Source organism: Condylura cristata, unplaced genomic scaffold, assembly GCF_000260355.1.
Source record: "Condylura cristata isolate star-nosed mole 26May11 unplaced genomic scaffold, ConCri1.0 scaffold00027, whole genome shotgun sequence".
Lineage (NCBI taxonomy): Eukaryota > Metazoa > Chordata > Mammalia > Eulipotyphla > Talpidae > Condylura > Condylura cristata.
This window is the reverse complement of record NW_004567128.1, coordinates 15,284,083-15,305,128: the sequence shown is the minus strand read 5'-3', so window position 1 is coordinate 15,305,128 and position 21,046 is coordinate 15,284,083. Positions and strand designations below refer to the sequence as shown.

Genomic DNA, 21,046 nt, shown 5'->3' with positions numbered 1-21,046 from the left:
TCAATTTATTTTATGTAAATTCACCATTAAATATCAACACGTACAATTTCAGGTATTTATAAATATTGCCATTTATAGAAAATTAATCTTAAAATGGTTTGAACACTGATTTTCACAAATATTTACAATTCCAACTCAACCTACCTTTTAGAAACAGTGTTTAAAAGTATGTTTGCCACAAAGTAATAATTTCACAGAACCTTTCCATAATATTTATGTCTCTAAAATGGAAACTGCAAGTCTAAAAGTCAGCAGGTTTAATAATTTAGACATAATACAATCAGAACTGCAAATGCAAGAAACCATTAAACTCCAAGCCAAATAAAACGTTTTATATTAACATATCAAATGCCCCCGTTTCAGCACTGATTGAGTAGAATAATTAGGAGGTGACATTTTTTATGTGTATTAGACACAAAGATGTTTTAAAAATGGCATTAAGAAACTAGATTAGGTAAATTTTTATAACACATAATATTAAATATTTTGAGAAATTCTTGGTTTCATTAGAAGTCATTTCTAATGGTAAATATTTCTTTTCAGTTGCTATATGATATTAAACAGATAATTATGTCATGTCAAATATTATAAACACTTATCAGTAGTTTATAACATATTTGAATAAGAAGAATGTCTTTGTCTTTATTTCTTAGAAAGTTTTTATCTATCTACTTATGTTTTTAAGCTTTTTTGAAGTTAAAAGGATCCCAAATGTGTCTAAAAGTATGTCAAGGAAAAATAACTTCATATGAACTTGTGCTTGAAAACAGTATTTACTGCAGTATTCCAGGCTTTTCTTTTTCTTTTTTTTAGGCATATATTCAGCTAAAACAGTTAAATTAAAAGGTAAAGTATAAGAAAAATAGTTGAAGTCACAATAAAGTACATTTTCTTTTATTGACATAGAACATTTAATTAAATTTTAAATATTGGCTCTTTAAGAAAAAAGTTTCTCCTGGTAAATAATTATGCATAACCATTGCCCAAAATGTACACAGCTGTTTTCCCCAAAATATTTATACACGTAGTGGTCTACTGAAGACCAGCCCCATTACAATCTCATGAACTCAATGTGCTCTTAATTTATAAATGGGCTATCTTCTGTATAAAATGCATAGGTGTGTATGTTATACATAAAAAGGAAGAAGTATAAAAAGGAGAGATGAGAAGAAAAAAAAGAGCAAGTGTTCCTTCCTGTAAGATGCAGACAGAAATTCACCATAATTAGTGAGATTGTGTAAAATGTACTCAATTTACAAATGGGCTGCCCTAGTATATAAAATATATAGGCAGATGTATTATCCATAAAAGTAAAAAATATAAAAAGGAGAGATGACAAAATGGAAACAGCATCTTTTCTGATGAGATTCAGACAGCAATTTCAGTGTAATTAGTGAGACTATGTAAAATGTCAGAAGAATTTCAGTTTTGGCAAGTCCTTCCCTGAAAATATCTGGGCTATGAGCGAGCGTGCTAAATTTCCATCTTAAGAATTTAGCAGAGATTTACATTAATAATCATGAAGCTGTCATAGTCTCCCTAATGTGCAGAAAAGAAGAGTGGGGTGGGGTGGGGTCTGTTCAAAAGAAACAAATTAAAAATCGTTCATGATCAGCCAGTTAGTAATAACCCTTAAGTGTATGTAGTGCAGAGAATGAACTCCTGGCCCATCGGCATTTGAGTGTGTCTGATGACAAATTCCACTGGACAGGATCTGAATGCTCCCTAGAGCTTAGCACTAATGGCAACAGAGGGGCCAGCCTGAAAGGCGGCTGGTCCAATCTTAATTGTTAATGTTAAAAAACACACCAAATGTTTCTATAGCGTTCTTTCTGCTGCATTTTCTTTATTTCAAGCCACAGGTCTACGTGGAGGGTCATGCAGCAAGTGGCTTAAAAATAAAACCAGTCTATGAATAGTGTCATCACATTAAAAGACAGAATCGCTGAATTCTCTCGTTAGGTAAAAAGCTCGCATCTTTTGCATCCATGAGCTGGTATTACTTATGGGATACCTAAAACGGGGGACAAAAACCATATATGTCAATAATAAATACATGTAATTTTGGAGTTAAAGCAATGAAGATTATTCAATCACTTATTGAGCTAAAACTTCCCCATAATGTCTAAATATTGTTTCACAGTTAAAATGCAACAAAAACAACTGTGTCAAAAATTAGCAAATATTTATATTGTTGCCAATTATTTACTAAGGCAAAACCCACTGTTACCAAAAGAGAAACTAAGCAAACCAAGAGTAACCATGTGCATTTTAGAAGCCTAGCAACTCGGACAAATGCATCCTCTCACTTGGACAAATGCATCCTCTCACTTGGAGAAATGCTACACATTCCAATTTCAGAGACCTGGCCTTTTTAAGCTGGCATGGTGCCGTGGGGGACAAGGGGGGGAATCAAGGACAACATTCAGATGCCATGTAATTTTTTCCAGTCAAAAAGACTCAGGATAATAATAAAAAAAAAGAACTGAACAGAACTTTTCCTAGGTAGTATATGGGCTTACATAGTCAGATCAGTGTTTCTGGGAATATTTGGGCTCTTCCACCAAGCATTCCCACTGAAGCAGAAAGAAAACAGACATCTGCTAATTCCATGTAGGTTTATGTGTACAGAAGCCCTTTGTAAGGCAAAAAGCACTGATATCAACACAAGACATTGTTATTGTAGAAGCAAAATATTTGAATAATTTATTCTTAAATTTGCAGGGCACAGAGCAAGGTAAGCAAGTTTAAAATTCTCTTGCAAGCGACTCAAATTTGATCATTAATTAAAATTAATTTAACATTCTGCTGATATGAAGATGTAAACAATTTTCAATCCGTATTTACATAGTACTAAACTCATGATGCTAACTGAATTAATGTTTATCAGATTTCTACAAATAGCTGTCCCACCATATCAACATTTAAATTTTACATGTTAAACCCAGATCAACACCTCCAATTAAGAGAAATAATTAAATTCCTTTTGGCATTGTGAAGATTATAAAATGGCTCACTTTCCTGGCAAGAAGTCATTTCCGTTTCAACAATTAATTTGAAGAAAAATTGAGCTATCATCAGAAACAGCTTCCAGAAATGATCATTATAATTAAATTCAAACAGATTATGCCATGTCTTTCAAGAGATGCTAAGCATTTTCATTTTTAAGGCACTAAAACAATAATTTAGTTTAAGCCTTCAAGCCCAATTTACTGAAATAATGATTAAAAAAAGCCCCAGTTCACAAAAAGTCTTCTTTCAATTCAAATACAAGTGATTATACATCTTTCCCACTTAAGAGTTTTATGGGAACTCTACTAACATGTTCTGGCCAAAACTTACCAGAATTGAAATGCATATTAAAACTTGCTTAGCAATTTTTCTGACGTATGAAAACCAACTTATATACATTTGAAAGCCGATTTAATAAAAGTCAAAAAGAAATAAATGTCCTTTCATTTCAGCGTTAACATTCATACTTTCATTCCTGATTATTGCTGGAGCTGACAGCCCCTCAAATATAGCCCAGCAAAGAAATCAGTATGCACTAAATATTAAAAAGAGGTGGAGTACAGTTACAGTCTTTAATTCTGATTGCCCCAATAGATTAATTGGTCTGACTAATTAGACCTTAAATTGATTTCCCAGGTTCCTAATATAGTTAGAATGGAAAACACGGACAACTCTGCTGAGTTATATGCAAATACATTAAAGCTAACTAATAAAATTGTCTAATTTAAAGAATAACTGACCTGAGATGTACCTTGCTCCGATTAACATTACCATGCTACTCACTATAAAAAAGCCCAAGGGCAGACTACAGAAGATACTAGGGTCACCTGTGGCCATCCAGGTAGAAGGGAATTCCAGCCAAGCAAACCAAAAGAGAGACACATAATTACAATATTTGTGTTAAGAATCACATGATAGCAAAACAAAATAAGTTATAAAATACTACGTATATTCCTAAAAGATAGCAAAGCGTTATTACTTCAAATCAAAAATATAATCAATATTGAAGACTTATGAAAGTTAACAAACAATACAGATAGCATGCCACAGGTAGCCAAGAATGTGATACAGAGATCAACATAAGCCTTCCACTGGCAAAGCCGAAGAAAGCCTATGGAGAGCTTTTTGGGAGGCTGTTAATTTGAGCTTTCTTGATCCTTCCAGAAGAATCAAGCCCTATGTGAGCACTGCAGAGTCCCCCAAGGTCAGATTACAGCTCCTTTGGCTATCAGAGAAATGTTATATTCATCACAGATATTGCTTTTGTTTTCTTTTTTAAATAAAATTTGGTATGCAAGGAAATGTACCTGACACTATCACTGTAACTTAAAAGCTAAACTGTATTAATCCATATTTACAAAAATTGCCAAGAACATGGTTGTTTGATATTTTCTAACCTGGATTCACTGGAATCCGTTGTTTAGAGAATACTCCTTTTTTTCCCTCAAGTTTTACTTGAATTAAAAATTCAGATTATTTAACACTTACTATACATTTTCTTCAGAAAGAAATGTATTTAAGCATGTGCACATAGAGAAGCGTGAAAATGTAACCCCACGTTTAATAGCTACGTAAGTACAGCTACACACGCTATGTAAGAAAACCAACAAAATTAACACCTAAGTGTTAAGAAACTACAGCCATTCGATGTAGGGCTTTCGTTAAAATGCAGTCTAAGGTTTACTCTGAGCATATGTTGATATTCTAAACTAGGGACACTTATTTCTTTGCTTTTTGGGAGAGAATCTGTTCCCTTTCACCATGTGGATTTTTCCCTTAGGAGGAATATTTTCATAAAACAGGGAATTAAGTCATTCCCCTCTTTTACCCATAGCTTGTTATTTTTCAAATAAAAAACAAAGCTACTTTTTATTTCCATTATTTGCAGAGACCATATTTTAATTTGATTTTGGCAACAGCAACTTATTTTCCAGTTTGTTTAGAACCCATGGCTCTTGGTTACAACAGAGGCTTTTTTGATGGGGCACAGTTTGAGTTCTAGCTTGAGAAGGTCCCGAGGAGGGCTGGCACATGTAAGTCCTTATCAGTGTAGGCAGCAACTATTTAATGAAAAGATTTCCCTTTGGTTGCTAATGGCAAGATATATCAATTAACTTCATTGTTATCTGATAGCTGTATAGTGCATTTTAAACCAATCTGACCTGTTTTCAAAATGTTATTTTGGTGGGTTTTGAGTGGAAGGCCAAGAACTCATCATTTATGATAAGTGGCAGCAACTCTAGTATCTTTTCAAGATTAAAGCAGGATGCTATCAGTACTGCTTTTGTTTTGCAGTGTATTGATATATCACAGAATCACATATAGCTTATATTGCTCAAATGAATACAACTAGCATTTCAATAACTACATATTACTATTCGAGTTTGCTATATAGCTTAAAGAATCTTATAATGTTATTCATCAGAGTGATTTTCATAAATTTACTCAAAAAACATTTTCAAATGTCAGTTCAAATCTACCACAATCTAATTGAAATTAAAGCAAATTAAATTTAAAAAGTCTAACATCAAGAATCAGTTACTTTTTATCATACATATGACAGAAATAAACTAAATCATGTAATTTTCTTTCATCAACTTTTTCTTGGCACTTTTGATTCACTGAAAGCAAGGTACTTAAAAGGTAAATGACCAGTTGGTGTGGTGGAGAACTTATAATGAAAATCATATCTTCAACTGCTAGTATGCAGAAGAGTGTTTGTATGGGGTGGGTGCTGGCACACTGAGGTGGGCAAAGGGCACACAGGGAGGATGGCACCCAGACGCGGCAGACCTCTCCAGACCCACCGCTGCTCCCCTCAGCAGTGTGCATCATCAATCTGCCTGTTCTGCTCCCTGCTTTGTGTCTGGTGAAGCCTCTCACTCTCTGCATCTCCAGTTTGTACCCCAGTTCTGTATGTATAAATAAATCAATCTTCAAAAATGTCCAAAAAAATTGTGTAACTTAATGTCTCAACCATTAATTAAGGGCAACTGGAAAGGACACCAGGGTACACACTATATTTAACACAGAAAGTAGCACGCTGCTAGAAAAGTACCTATGATTGGACATTCAATTATTAAAGGTCTCATGATTACAAATAGTCTTAGCAAGAAAATCTTTGCTATCATCCTGGAAAGGAAATTGAGTCTTAGGACAAAAGACTTAAAAATGATCTGAAGCTTATCTAAGAGAAAAAAAACAAAAGCTTCAAGTGGGAATGTCCAAGAGTGAAAATACAGATCATAGTGATCTTTAGTAGTGAATGTTCCAGAAGTTTCTCTTAAAAGCCAGACACAGTAAAGGTGGGTCCATAATCACTTTGGATTTGGACGGCAGATTGTATTTCACGTGGAAGCTCACATCCATTAAAGTATATGCTTCAATATATTACTGCCATTGTCCCACTGCTTAAGTTCTAATCTTGTATTTGGCAAAGAATGAAAAGATTATGCCAGATCGGAGGCATGTTAGAGTTTATTTAAATATTAAAGGCAGCTTACACTGTTTATATGGTTTACCTAAGCCTAATACTTCCCTACCCAAGTGACTGAAAAAAAGTCCTGTATTTTCTGCCAAAGCTACTTCCCAATCTATTATACTTCTAACTTACTGTTGTTTCTTCCTCTCTGATTTGGTTTCTTCCACTCTGATTCTAACAAAATCCCATGATGAAGACTTACTAAGATAGTGGAATCAGCCTAGGAAGTGGTCAACATATCTTTTGAAACTGAGATAGCTTCCCATTGGCTCACGTCATGAAGACAGCCTCTCAAAAAGTAAAGTAAGACATTAAAGGGGGGGAAAGAAAAAGAAGACCCCAGTTGATTTTTTTTTCATTAAGAAGAAACTAGAAATAATTTTAATTTTAGAAAACCAATCAATTGAAGATCCAGGACAAAGCTGAGAAAAGATATGGTATGATAGAATGAAGTGCGTATATCAATCTGATAATTTAAACTTCATATTTAGATCTTTCAAGTGTTTCAAAATGTTAGGAACCCTGGCCATACGATTATGCTTTCCTTCAAAGCAGCCTTATTAAATGTAATGGTCAGATATTTACATGAGCTACTTAACATACTAAAGCAAATCAGCAATAATAATAATAGCATTCTTACCGCTTTCTGAAGACTGAGTTGTAACCCAACCCATTGACTTCATCACAGCTTTCTTCCATGTAGAATAACGGATTTCACTTTCTAGAAACACAAGGAAAACATACACATATGAAGGCCTGTTTGCTGATACCTTCTAAGCATGTGTAAACATGTGTGTGTGTGCACATGTGTGCATGTGTGTGATTAGCTTTAACATTAAAGCTTTAATGTTTTAAAAAAAACAATGCTTTAACATTATTTGCTTATTAAAAAGTTGGTTTCCTCAGAAGTGCACACGTTCTTCGGACTTCATGTTTTATCCACTATAGCAAAAGTTAAAAATTGTAGACAGTATATCAGATTTTGAAAATCATTTCTATATCAAGGTACATGACATACTCTCTGACTATAAAATTACTAGCATTCATTTTCTGGATATGGAAAAGAATCAATAAAATTAAGAAATGCTGGCTTCATCTTCCAGAAAACTGAATAAAAACAGATTTGAAGCTTTTTTCCCAACAGCTTAAAATCCACTTTGATATTATCTTATGCGTCGGCTTTTAAAAAGCTATAAAGCCAAACTGACAATATATGAAACCTTACTTTTATACTCACATTCATTTCAATCTAATAGACACATCACTACAGTTTAGTAAAGGTATTTGTTAGAGCTTGCGAACTAAGAAGTGAATATATTTAACATTCACTTATTCAAATTGTTGCTTTTGTCAGGCTACCTATCCTGCTGTGTTTACAAGTTACCACCAGAGTGTCCGTCTGCCATGTCCTGAAACAGCTGGACACCAGAGTGTCCAGCAAACCATGTCCTGAAACAGCTGTTGGCACCGAAGTGCAGACATAGGGCTGGGTGGCTGACCCACCCCCCTCTCCCCTATCAAAACAGACTATTTCAGTGAGCTACAACTGACAGTGGCAGTGCTTCCTCATACAGGGAAGGACTGTAAACAGTAGAAGTGAATGGTAAAAAAAAAATGTGATTTTAGAAGTTGCTCTACTAAGGAAATATAGCTCTCATTCACACTCAGTGTAGCGCAATCTGCTTGGTAGCTGAATAGGAAACAGCATTTGCTATCCCACTTACTTCTTTCACTTGCCACAACAGAAGGCAAACTCTCTCTCACTAAGGTAGTCACAGGATACCATCAAGAATTTCATTCTTTAAACGTACCCTCAGCATTGATCTGGGGTTCAAACCGTTCCATTGTGACAGCCGACAAGTCCTCAGGTTCGAGACTCCAAACACCAACCCCTTCTGCAGCTCCAGCCGCCATGGCGGCCCCCAGGGCTGTGGTTTCTGGCATCGATGGCTTCACTGAGGGGAGAACACTGCCTCAGCGCCTTTGCATGTGCAGACGCCTAAAAGCAGCAGGGCTTCCCCAAGCGACACTGCTCTCGGGGTGTGAAGGCAGGAGGACTTACGGACCTACAGGGATACACAGAATATCTGCTTGCAGCTGCATCAGAATCTTGTTGGCGGTCATGCCTCCGTCTACCTGCAGATGACTGAGTGGAATTCCACAGTCACGATTCATGGCATCCAAAATCTTCAAGAAACCAAGGCAACGAGCACAGTTAGCCTACCTCATAGTAACATCTCTGAGCATGGCGTCTTGTACTTAAAAACCCTCCAGAGCGCCCTAAAGCCTACAGAGTATCATTTTAGATTTTTGATTCTGGTCTTCCAAGCTCCTTGATCCAGTCACAACCAACCTTTCTCTCGCTACACCGCTGGTTCATCATTAGAACCAGTCCCACCAGACATTTCTATTTTATACCCTACTTTCATGCGTTGGTGCCTACGTTGGTACTAACAGGTACCACTCAGTGGCCCACCAAGTGTGAAATGCCCAGCACCTGGCAGATAGCAGAAATTAGCAGGGAAAAAGGTAGAATTTATATTTGTGAGATTTGCACTTAGGCAGGCTTAGTTTTTGATTCTGTACATTTTCAGTATTTAATACATGTTTCAGTATTGAATACATGTTAGTTTAATACATGTTAGGCATTAATCCCTAATTCATTTAAGAGTAAGAAAACTGAATTAACTACAAGAAAATAGGCACATATTTATTACCTCTCGGGTTTGGAAGCAGACAGCTTCTAATGCAGCAAAAGCGATATGACATTTATTGGTAAACTGAGTGAGCCCACAGATGATCCTAAAAACACAAAGATTTTAATATTAGAGTGGAACAAATGGATTCCCAATCACAAATGTCCTGAAATGAAAGGAGTGAATTTGGTAGACAGAAATGTGCAGATCAAAAGCCTGAAAATAAAAATAAACCCCCAAATCTGGCCATAAAAAATATGTCATTGGGCAAGCACGATGACGCTCTCTGCAGCCACCGCAGCCTGAGTTCGATCCCTGGCCAGGGAGCTGACCCACATGGCACAGCAGATCTCTCTGGTCTCCCCGCTGCTCCCCTCAGCAGTGTATTTCAGTCAATCTGCCTGTTCTGCTTCCTATTCTGTCTCTGGTGAATCCTCTATCCCCTACCTCTGGCCTGTACCCCAGTTCTGAATGCATAAATAAAACAAATCTTTACCAAAAAAAAAAAAAAGCCATTTGAAAAGCATAGTAGGAAACACAAATGAATAAGCTACGAGCCAAGTGAGTGAATAATGGAAACCCGCCAGAGCCGGGCCCCACTTCAGTGCTCACCCTCTGGCGCTGGGCTCCCAGTAGGGCGCGTACAAGCCGGAAAACGCAGGCACGAAATAGCAGCCGTAAGACGTTCCTACTTCCTTAGCAAGTTTCTCTAACATGAAAAGAACAAAAACAAATTCACTCCAATAGATCCCGCTAACATCAGCCAGCAAACATGCCTGTTGAGAGATTAGGACAGGCGTGGCCACTGTCCCCAAGCACAGCAGGGAGCAGGGACCAGACATGTTTCTTCAGGTCGGATCCCCCCTAAAGTGGAACCTAAGAAGTAAAGGAACTGGCCCAGCTTTCTGGAGACTTTGGAGGTGGTTGAGCAGATGACGAGCACATCCCTTCCAGGGAAAGTTAACTAAGTAGAGGAAGATTAGATTAGGTTGAGGAATAAAAGCAGTTACCCAGTGGCTGAAGAAAGCCATGGTAATATTTAAATACAGGTACTAGAGTTCCAGTGCTCGCTTGAAACTAGCAGTTAAGTAAAGCTCTTTCCATCAGACAAATTTAACTGATCGACTTCGCTAGCGTACTCAATTTTAGACTTCGGTAATTTTTATAACCTGCCCTGCTAGTTAGTTCATTAAGCAACACTACTCCTTATGCCAGTTTGTTGTTTTAAAATTGTCACAAAATAGTCTTTTATGTATAAGTCACATTCATAATGAGGCCCATATAATTTAAAGTCACATATGGAGAAATGCACAATTCTTAACAGACTGCAGAGACAAAAAGCTAAAAATTTTCATTATTTAGAGTCTAACCTTCATGAGAACACACTCACCAATTTCCTCTGAGGTCTTTATAATTCCAAGATTGTCTCTTAACCAGCGGATAACCGCGCCAGCTATGGCTACAGAGCCCTGTGGGCAAAAACAAAGAGCAGAAAGAACATGTTATCATTATAAACAGTTTATTTGGCGTCTCTGTGTATGATACTATCAGATGGGTAAAATTAAAAAAAAATCAACTTTGGGATGTCTACAAATATCATAAGGTAGGTTTTCTAATTTGTACATATTTTGCCGGGTGAGGTGGGTGGGTACCCAAACCCCTAAAATAGTCTTGTCTAGGTTATTAGAGACTTTTCATGAGACAGGGAAGAGAGCGCCAGCCTTGAGCTGTCCAAACAGGTGATGACAATGCATCATGCAGTTTGGACAGGTTTTCTGTTGTATGCTTTAATTCTTTTTATATATTTTTTACACTGTCATTCATTTTTCTACACTATTTAATTTCTCCTCTCATACAATTCCCACCACCAAGATACCTGCAAACTGTCACCATCATCTCTGTGATCTTCCCCCCTGTTTTGGTTCCTCTTTGTCTTTCTATTTTTCTTGATCCTTTGTATGGTTTCCTTATGTTCTCCTATGGTGAGCTGTGTGGGCTCCCTCAAATGACTAAAATCAGAGCTACCCTCTGACCCAGCAATTCTACTTCTAGTTTACCCAAGGTCACAAAAACAGTTTTTCTGTTTTATGCTAACTGGGGTATATTATCACCGGGAATCGATTCCGTTTTTATGTACAAAGTTACCCAGAGAGACCATAGTATGTTATTTTCAAGTCCATTTCCCATACCTGAGAGTATACTGAATAAAGTATGAAACGAAGTTAGTAAGGAGGCTAACTACAAAGCAATTGTTTTTTTACAAACAACAAAATCACGGACAGAGGCTGTGGCAATAAGGAAAAAAAACATGATTCTACAATAAGGAAGAGAACAAAACACGAGGTCAGGTGAACTGGGTTTGAGTCAAAATTATAGTTCTTAATAACTATGTGATCTAAGGCAAATTAGTTAGGCTTTCTTGAACCTCCATTTCTTCACCCATGAAATGGTTGGTAACTATAACACCTATCTAAATAGCTGACTCTGAGATTAAACATGAGAATATATGAGAAGGTTCTTGTTTAATGTAAATAATAAATTCGTTAATTTTTCTACATGTTAAAAAATAAGCAAAATTTCATCAACTGGTAAATGCATAAATAAAATGAAATACTATTTGGCCACAAAAAAGGATGATATTGTGCTATAACATGATGAACTGTGGAAATATTATGCTAAATGAAAGAAGCAAATGATAAAAGATCACATATTTGGTGACTCTTTGGGGTGATTTTCTAGACCAGTGCTGTTCAATATAAAGAAAATGTGAGCTGCATGTAGAGCTTTTAATTACCATATTAACAAAGTAATAAGAAACAGTTTAATGCAATGGTTAACATATTTAGTTGGGCCAATATGTTAAAATGATGCAGAAACAAAAAAAAAGTTTGAAGGATTTTGCTCTTTTTCTAAGTTTTTGAGATGGTGTATGCATTTGATCCTTAAGCACACTGTGTGGGAATGCCACATTTCAAGTGCTCAGTGACCACAGGACGCTAGTGGCTTCCGTGCTGGACAGTTACAGATCTAGTTGGGGAAAAATGGACTTCTCTTCTTATTATGCAAAATATACTGACTCTAGGTGGAATTCAATCAAGAAATTTGTACATTTTTAATAATTGTAGGTGGGCAAATTTTGAATTGAAAAAATTGTGCTAGAAGTCCAGTAGAGGAGGCTTTTATGGCTATTGGCTCATGGAACTTTGTATTTTAGGAAACCAGAGGCTGACGCACTTCATTTCCATTGAAAGGGGCAGGCTAGTACAAGCTTTGATATTTTTTTTTGAGAGGAAGCAATATAATTCTGGTAAAATGACAATCGAGTTTTTATTTTTTAAAAAGATTTATTTATTTATGCATACAGAACTGGGGTACAGGCCAGAGGTGCAGGGGCAGTGAGAGGCTTCACCAGAGACAGAGTGGGGAGCAGAACAGGCAGATCAACAAAGCACACTGCTGAGGGGAGCAGCCGGCAAGACAGGAGAGGTCTGCTGTGCCATGTGGGTCACCTCGCTGGCCAGGGATCAAACTCTTGCTGCAGTGGCTGCGATAGCTTCATAGTGCTGAGACTTAACCATTGCAGCACCAGGGAGGGAAGGGCCCAAAAATCAAGGTTTTAATTACAGGTAACTGGCTGAGAACCAGAGAGCTTTTTTTTTTTTTAAAGATCAAAATAAAAGAAAAAAAATGCGAAGTCACTTTCAAGGTTCCAGAAGAAAATTACTTTAAATTTAGTCATCAGGATGACTGGATTAAAAAGATATAATACATATACACAATGAATATTACTCAGCAACCCAAAAAGAAAGAAACACATGTCTTTTGCAGTGACATAGATGGAGCTGGAAAAGATCATGCTTAGTGAAATAAACCAGAAAGAAAAGGAAAAATACCGGATGGTTTCACTCATAGTAGGAGTATAACGGACCAGGTGAGAAAATAATGATAATGATGAACAGCTACATACCAGAGACATTTTGTGGGGGTGGAGTGGGGAATGGGATCAAAAACGGGGGGGGGAATGCACTGGACTTTGGTGATGGCACACAGGTGATTTGGGGATGGGAAGTTCAAGGGGATTGCAACTGCAATGGAAAAAGGCATAAAATGATGTAAAAATAAACTATTATATATTTAAAAAAATTAGTCATCAGGAGTGTACAGGGGTGTGTTTTATGAAGTGAAGAAATGTATGCAATGTAAGAAAATAAGTAGATTAAAATATGTATTTGAAAGAAGTTTATAATTGTGGCATTGGGATATAACATACGGTATCAGCTAATCTTTAAAAAATAAAAATGAGGGCCTTCCTGGTGGTACAGGGGTTATGTTTCAGCACTGTTGAGCTGTCAGTAGTCACTGCAGAAAGAGTTAGGCCCAGCCAGGGAGCCGACGCCCATGGTGCAGCAGACCTCTCCTGTCTCTCTACTGCTCCCCTCAGCAGTGTATTTCAGTCGATCTGCCTGTTCTGCTCCCCACTTTGTCTCTGGTGAATCCTCTTACCACCCTGAACCTCTGGCCTATACCCCAGTTCTTGAATAAATAAGTAAATCTTAAAAAAAAAAAAAAAGAAATAAGAAAAACTTCCAAATTCACACAAAAAAAACACAGTCTTCTAAATTCAGAGGCAGGAGATAAAGTAGAAAATGGTGTAATACTTTGAAGATGGGCAGTAAAAACCTAAATGATAGGCAGAAGGTAAATGTCTACTTGCTATGTCACTAAGTACTATCAATTACATCCTAACCAGAAAGATCCAACACGTCAGTGTATCAGCACAAATATGAATCAAGCTTTGTTTTTAGTCATGGCCCACTGGGAAAAGGGTATCCAAACCTAACAGTGGCGCTGTAAGAAAGACAAACAAGTGAGAGAATATAATAAGGAAGAGTAAACCATAACACAAGGAGTAAACTGGGTAGCTGTGCTGTGGTGTTATAGCAGGCAAAAATACTTTTTCTCCAGAGTTTCTTGATGTGAATGCCATCCCTATGAATGCTACCCTGTTAAAGGAGATGGTTTGGGATGCAGGGGAGTTGTGTGATTAAATTCAGTAGGTGTGGAGAAAATTATGTTAAATTAAGATTTTCCTTAAATTGCTTTAAATCACCCATTAGGCATAGTAAACATAGTTCTATGCTTGTTACAGTACTGTTTCTACATATATAATTTACACTGTACATAATTTGTATATATTAGATGACAAATGTCATCTAACTCTTGCATTTTCAACTGCACAGAAAAGAGGAAAGGGATATGGAACCGAAATTGGGGGTATTCGTTTTGAAATGCAATCTATATCATTAGGACTTCAGGAACAGGTCGGGAGGTTAAAAGCATTTATTATTCGGCAAGATAATTTCCAAGAAAGCACATTACAAAAGTCCACAAACAATATTTATAGGCTGTGGCAGATATCTTAGTGAAGGCAGTTTCCATGCACTCTGCCTCTTGGGGCTCATGCACTGTGTGATCCCCGTCCCCTGGAATATATGGGGGTACCCGTGGCTTGCTCTGAACCAGTAAGTAGTATGTCAAAGATAATGGACGTACGTGATGAACGTGTGATCGTGTTGCATAAGGTTATGCTGCCTGTTTTCCAGACTCCCCCCTCCCTCACTGGTTCTAAGGAGGCAGAGGGTGAGGTTTTGAGTCCCCACGTGGGAAAGAACTGGGGGTCTTCAGGGGAGAGGGCAGCCTCAGGCTGATAGCTAACAAGAAACTGAGCCCTCCCTCCTTCAACCACAAGGAACTGAATTTGGCTAATGACCCGTGCGAGCCTGCAAGCAGATGGAGCTGTAGATGGGACCGATTCTCAGCCGACACCTTGACCGCAGCCTTGCAAGACCCTGAGCAGAGGACGCAGTGAAACTGTGCTGGATTTCTGACCCTTATAAACTGTGAGATAGTAAATGGGCGTGGTTTTATGCCACTTACAGCTGTCAAGGAAACCTTAACATAAATCACACCAAGGAAGAACTGGGGAATGGAACACTGAAAGACATCCATAGGGCAGAAAGGGAAACCCTCTTTGAAGCTCACATATAAATGGACAAAAATGCCAGAATGTAGGATTTGGTGCGGAGACAACAGTTGCTGAGGGCTGCCGGAGGCCAGCCTGCTGGTGGGGAGTGAGAAGCTAGGCAGGTGAGCACCCTGCTCTCAGGGAACTTCCATGCTAGCGAAAGAATGCAGGACACAGAAGTCTCAAATCCTAACTCGGCTTGAGTTCATAATCAAATCAAAAGCCTCCTAAGGGATTTTTGATTTGTGAAATAAGATTTAGAAAAAGATGAACAAGGAAAAGGAGAAGCAGATTGAGGACGACAGTAGGTACGCTCTTACCAGATGGCAGCGGGGAGGCGGAGATAGCCAACTGCTCTCCCGTCTCTTCCCCTCTCAGCATTATCACCCAAGCAGAAAGAGGAGGGCATCTTTAACCAGTTTAATATGAGTTTGAAGTCTTAGGAAAACAGAAGGATCATGTTCCCCGATTCCTTTTTATTGATAATGAAAATAAGGACCTAGGATGAAGTTAAAATGTCAAGCCTAGATGAATCACAGTCCAAGGGGCTTAGGAGAAAAAAAGAATTCTCTTGGAGTAAAAGAGAGGCAGATGTCCACTTCAACAGAGATGGTGAGCTTGAACTTCAACCCTCCTGCTGAGTCTAAACACAGGGGGAGACAGATGAAATGGAGAAAGAGAAACCGAGACACAGGCCAGCTCGAACACAGAACAGATGGCTGTGGACAGACACAGAAATGCTGGGCTGAGTAGGACTGGAAGCCACACACACGATGAGCTCTGTGCAAGAACAGAATCAGCCTCTGTTTGAAGTCAAGGTGACACGCTGCTGCTCATGCAGGATGCTGGTGAACAACCACGGTCTACCTGCCGGCAGAGTCTACAGCTGCCGGGAAGAGGTCGGTGGAAGAGAAGATCGCAAAGTACACGAGAAGCTGGTTATTAGGACACCAGCCAGTGCAACTAACAGCTGGAGAGGAACTCACTGCAGTGTGACAGAGGCACTGGGCCAACCATGTGCTTAAAGTGGTCATAGAAGTCATTGAAGGCACAGGTTCCACTTAAAAAAAAAAAGTGTGAAATTAGGAATCAAAAGAAAAGAGAATAAAACAAAATTAGGTGGATGTGAAAAATAAGCAAATAAAATGTCTAAAAACGAAATGACTGGGTGAAGTTTAAAAATGGAATACATGAGATAAACTTCCAGGAGAGGCGCAGATGATGAGTAAATCACTGTCCCATGCAGTGCTGGTGGCGTGCAGCAGGCCTTTCCTGCTATAAAAGAGATTGTCTTAGCTACGCACAGTGAAGATACACTCCATCCGTGACCCAGGCAGTCCACTCCGACAGAAGGGTGGACATGGAAGACACGTCCAAAAGATATCCACAGCAGCATTTTTCTTACAGCTAAAGTCTGAAATCAACTCAAATGCCATTAATAGTTGGATCAATGCTAAACTGTGCCATTTTTGCACAGTAATGACACAGTGAAGCAACAATTGTATTTAACAGCATGGGTGAGTCTCACAAAGGGGACGATGAACAAAAGAAGTCAACTTAAAGAATACATACTGTTTGGCTCAGCCCCTTGCCTAGTGTCTCTGCCTATTTTGAATATATAGAGCAATGAAAGCACACCAAGCGAAGCCCCGGCGTTGAGGGCTGAACATGTGGGTGCTAAAACTGTAAAAAAAAAAAAAAAAGTAAGGAAGTGAAGTGATCATAATATAAGGGAGGGCAGTGGTTTCCTTAGAGGGGCGGGAGGAGGCTGTGTCTGGGAAGGGCACACAGGGGTTCCTGGGTGTTGGCTGTGACTGGGAAGGGCACACCGGGGTTCCTGAGTGTTGGCGATGCGCTTCCTGACCTGGGCAGCCACTGCACGGGCCTTCTTTATACAACGACTTGTTAAACTGTACATTCATGTTTTATACATTTTTCTGTCTCTTTCATTTCACAAGAATATTGTGGTGGGGGGGTGTGTGTTCCAAAAGATTTATTTATTTAGGTTAAAAATACTAAGTAGCTAAAAAAAAAAAAACAAAACAAAACAAATAGCTACAAACAATGTTAAGCAAATATGCAGTCAAGTAATATCTTAAATATTTAAAGGCTCCCACACACACACAAAATGCCCCCATGCAAAAGAAACGTATTCTCTTCCTTCCAAATCAGCAGAGAATGCTGGATTAACAGACTAAGATGGATTGTTCTAGTTTCACTTTTTAAAAAGAGCAGAAAATAAACTGCTATACTTCAGATTGTCAAACCTGACAAAGGTAAGTCAAAAGTCAAATTAAATAAATGAGCACTGGCTCCCTCCCTGGTGGCGCAACAGGCTGGAGCTCAGCACTGTGAGGCTCTCTGCAGCCACTGCAGCGTGAGTTCAATCCCCAACCAGGCTGCTGACCCACAGGGCGCAGCAGACCTCTCCTGACCCACCTGCTGCTCTCCTCAGCAGTGTATTTCAGTTCATCTGCCTATTCTGCTCCCTGCTCTATCTCTGGTGAGTCCTCCCACCCGCCCTCATACCTCTGGCCTGTGCCCCAGTTCTCGTATGCACAAATGACAAATTTTCTCTTAAAAAAGTAGATTTAAAAACAATGGGCAGACTAGATATTTTATAAGCAACTTACCCCCAAAAGAAGCAGTGGAACAAAGTAAAATTAACATAAATTTACTAATCTAGCTTTATTCCTTGCCCTCTTTTGAGGGGGGGGTTGTTTTTTTTTTTAATTTTTTAATTGAAAAAATAAACTTAAACAACATAGCAAAGAAGAAAAAATCCTATCTACTGTTAACATACATGTGTGTGTGTGCATACAGTGGTGAGACACCGGGTTAATAGAGGAATAAAGTGATGTATGTGAGATGCAACACAGAGGACACTGGATTTAGGAGACTGGGCCTGGGCTACCCAAACTTACAAGGAAGGACATGGCCATAGGCAGCCTGGCCATCTAGGGTGTGATGGCCAGAACTTGGAAATCCAGTAAGTTGGGTTTCCATTCTGGATTTGCTACCTACTAGCTATCAAAAGTAACCCTGGCCAAGTGACTCCAATTTATCTACTGAGAGTCCTTCATGTGTAAAACAAAGGAATAGGAGGGTGTAGTAAAGCATTTTGTTATTTAATTTATGTCTCTCCCAGCTTTAAAATTCTGTGAATCTAAAAACAAAGCCCATGAACCGAAGTCAAATCGGAAAGCATATGCTTATCAGTCTCCACATGAGACTAACTGCAAAAGCAACAGCAAAGAGTGAAAAGGAATTCAGACTGTCAGAATAGGCTGAAATCAGTATGATGAAATTTAACAGGAAGAAACAAAACCCTGAGTTTAGATGAACAAGTCTTCTATACCAACACAAAAAGGAGCACATGTAATTCATCTGAGAGGGAGTTAAGATATTTTAACATATGCTTCTCAGACAATGATACGGATTAAATTAATGAACTCTCAGGCTACTGAGAGTTCTCAGGCTACTGCACTGGAAGCATGGGCCAGATTACATGTAGACTATTCTATCCTGTTCTGGAAGACACTGACAAACTGGAATGCATCTAGTGACGGGAGCCCAGAACTACAGAAGACTAGAAACCATGTGACATCAGGACACTGGAGAGATCCTAGAGTAGGGAGACCCAGAGAAATTGCTCTGTCTCCAACCCCGTTTTGCATTTGAATGTTCATAGCATCTGACCTAGGTCCAATGGTAGTTGTTATTGAAAAGCAATTTTTGGCACAAATGTCAAACATAAGTTGGAAGGCTCTTGGTAAAAGATAGAAGAGAAGGCTTTTCATATTGAAAGGAAAATTAAGATCAGGTAACCCCAACCCCTGCCACCCTTTCCACATCTATTCATACCAAATCGAAACCATTGATTGTCTCCTTCAAAAGGAAAAAGAGAGCAGTATGCTGTTACTTTACAGCTAGCGCAATTCTAGTGCATGCTCTATCTTGTGCTGAGTGCCACAAGGCACTCTTCAGGGGGAAGAGGAGAAGGCTTATAAGCATTTAAGTTCTGATTAGTATTGAATACACAGACCAAAAATTTCATAAGTACTTCTAATCTCCACAGAAAAGGAGTTGGGAGAGAGATTTACAATGCTTACGTAGAGAAGGAGCAAGAAAAGCAGAAATAACAAAAATTCAGCTCTAGGCATAACAAATATTGAACTATTTTAACTATAAACAGAAGTCCAAACCTTGTGATTGAATTGTTATCAGATACTCCAGGAAACAAACTTCACTAAGTTTCCAGATCAACTATCTACCTGTGTGTTACAAGAGAGCCTTTAAAATGAATTGCAGGGCCCATCCTGGTGATGCAACAGGTTAAACACAGCACTATGAAGCTATAGTAATCACTGCAGCATGAGTTCAATCTCCATCCAGGGGGGTTACCCACAGGGTGCAGCAGACCTCTCCTGTCTCACCTACTGCTCCCCTCAGCAGTGTATTTCAGTAGATCTGCCTGCTCCACTCCCTGCTCTGTCTCTGATGAATCCTCTCACCCCCCTGCACCTCTGGCCTGCACCCCAGTTCTGTGTGCATAAATAAATATATCTTTAAAAAATAAAAATGAATTGCAAAGAAAGGCTTTGAACAAATGTATCCAGTTTACAAAGAGTGCTGCTGCTTTGGCTTTAAAAATAAATGTTTCTAAATATGAACTAACCATATTCTATAGACTAAGATTGACACATCCTATTAGAATTTATGAACATTTTGAAACAAAGACTTTTGAAGTGAAAAATGGCATAAACCTCTTCATTTTCTTTCCCACATCAAAACATGACACATAATTTCATTTTATGGGAGGTGAGTGAAGAGAGTTGCTCTGCCATTTTGTCCTCAGTGGCTCTATTGGGGCACTGAGGCACTGTGCTCATAAAAACACATAATCCTCAAGCTGAAAGAAATGTTAGCAAGTGAGCTAATTTCTCGTCATTACACTGGGAGATAGACTCACCATGTGGAGAGTTATGTAACACACCCAGCTGTACAGTTGGTAAAAGAACTGGGGAACTTAAAATAAAAATAAAATGCTTAAGGTCCCCTAAGCGCTCAGGCCCCTAGGTCAGGCCCTAGTCCTCCCCACTCAACCAAGTGTCAAATTGAAAATGAAGGTCTTTGAGTCCTATATATTAAGATTTAACAGAAAAGGTGTCAGAAAACACTGGAATTTTCATTTGCTTTGGATGTTTGCAAATAATCCAAAGTGACTGAATAGAACTTACTTCTAGTGCATAATATACTGGCTTGTCTCTGCCAAGTTTGTAAGCCACGGTGGTCAAAAGGCCATGTTCAGAAAACACACACTGTAGGAAGGAGAAAATATTGCAGTAGTCAGAAAAATCAAAAGATAGCATAAATTTTTAAAAGTTAAAATAACCTAGGTTCAAAATAATTCAATGAAAATAACAACTTTAAAAATAAATCCTAGGCCCTCCCTGGTGGCGCAGTGGGTTAAAGCGCAGCACTAAGAAGCTAAAGCCACTTCCACATGAGTTCAATCCCTGCCCCAGAGGTGACCTACATGGCGAGGCAGACCTCTCCTGACCCGCCCGCTGCTCCCTTCAACAGTGTACTTCATCAGTTGGCCTGTTCTGCTCCCCACTCTGTCTCTGGTGAATCCTCTCATCCCCTGGCACCTCTCGCCTGTACCCCAGTTCTGTATGCACAAATAAATCTTAAAAAAATAAAATAAAATTACCAGTATTAAGAACAACACACCTAAATCATACAAAAACTTGACCCCTTGTTCCAGACTAGATTTGCATTAAGAAAGTGATATGGGGCCCTCCCTGGTGGCGCAGCGGGTTAAAGCAC

The 21,046-nt window shown here is 38.7% G+C and overlaps 1 protein-coding gene across 4 annotated transcripts in view; it reads right to left on the bottom strand.

Annotated features, from left to right (window-relative positions):
- Positions 1-910: 910 nt before the first annotated feature.
- GK (glycerol kinase) overlaps positions 911-21,046 on the bottom strand; it is a 57,922-nt gene continuing 37,786 nt past the window's right edge. Inside the window, exons 13-21 of one of the 4 annotated variants that reach the window (XM_012730393.1) lie at positions 20,455-20,535; positions 10,580-10,658; positions 9,802-9,898; positions 9,211-9,295; positions 8,560-8,680; positions 8,305-8,448; positions 7,134-7,214; positions 3,753-3,839; positions 911-2,014 (exon numbers count right to left, since the gene is read on the bottom strand). In XM_012730393.1, the coding sequence (XP_012585847.1) occupies positions 2,004-2,014; positions 3,753-3,839; positions 7,134-7,214; positions 8,305-8,448; positions 8,560-8,680; positions 9,211-9,295; positions 9,802-9,898; positions 10,580-10,658; positions 20,455-20,535 (786 nt within the window). In that variant the 3' untranslated portion in view covers positions 911-2,003. The remainder of the gene's footprint in view (positions 2,015-3,752; positions 3,840-7,133; positions 7,215-8,304; positions 8,449-8,559; positions 8,681-9,210; positions 9,296-9,801; positions 9,899-10,579; positions 10,659-20,454; positions 20,536-21,046) is intronic. The other 3 variants (XM_004689929.2, XM_012730394.1, XM_004689930.2) reach the window with 3 other exon arrangements.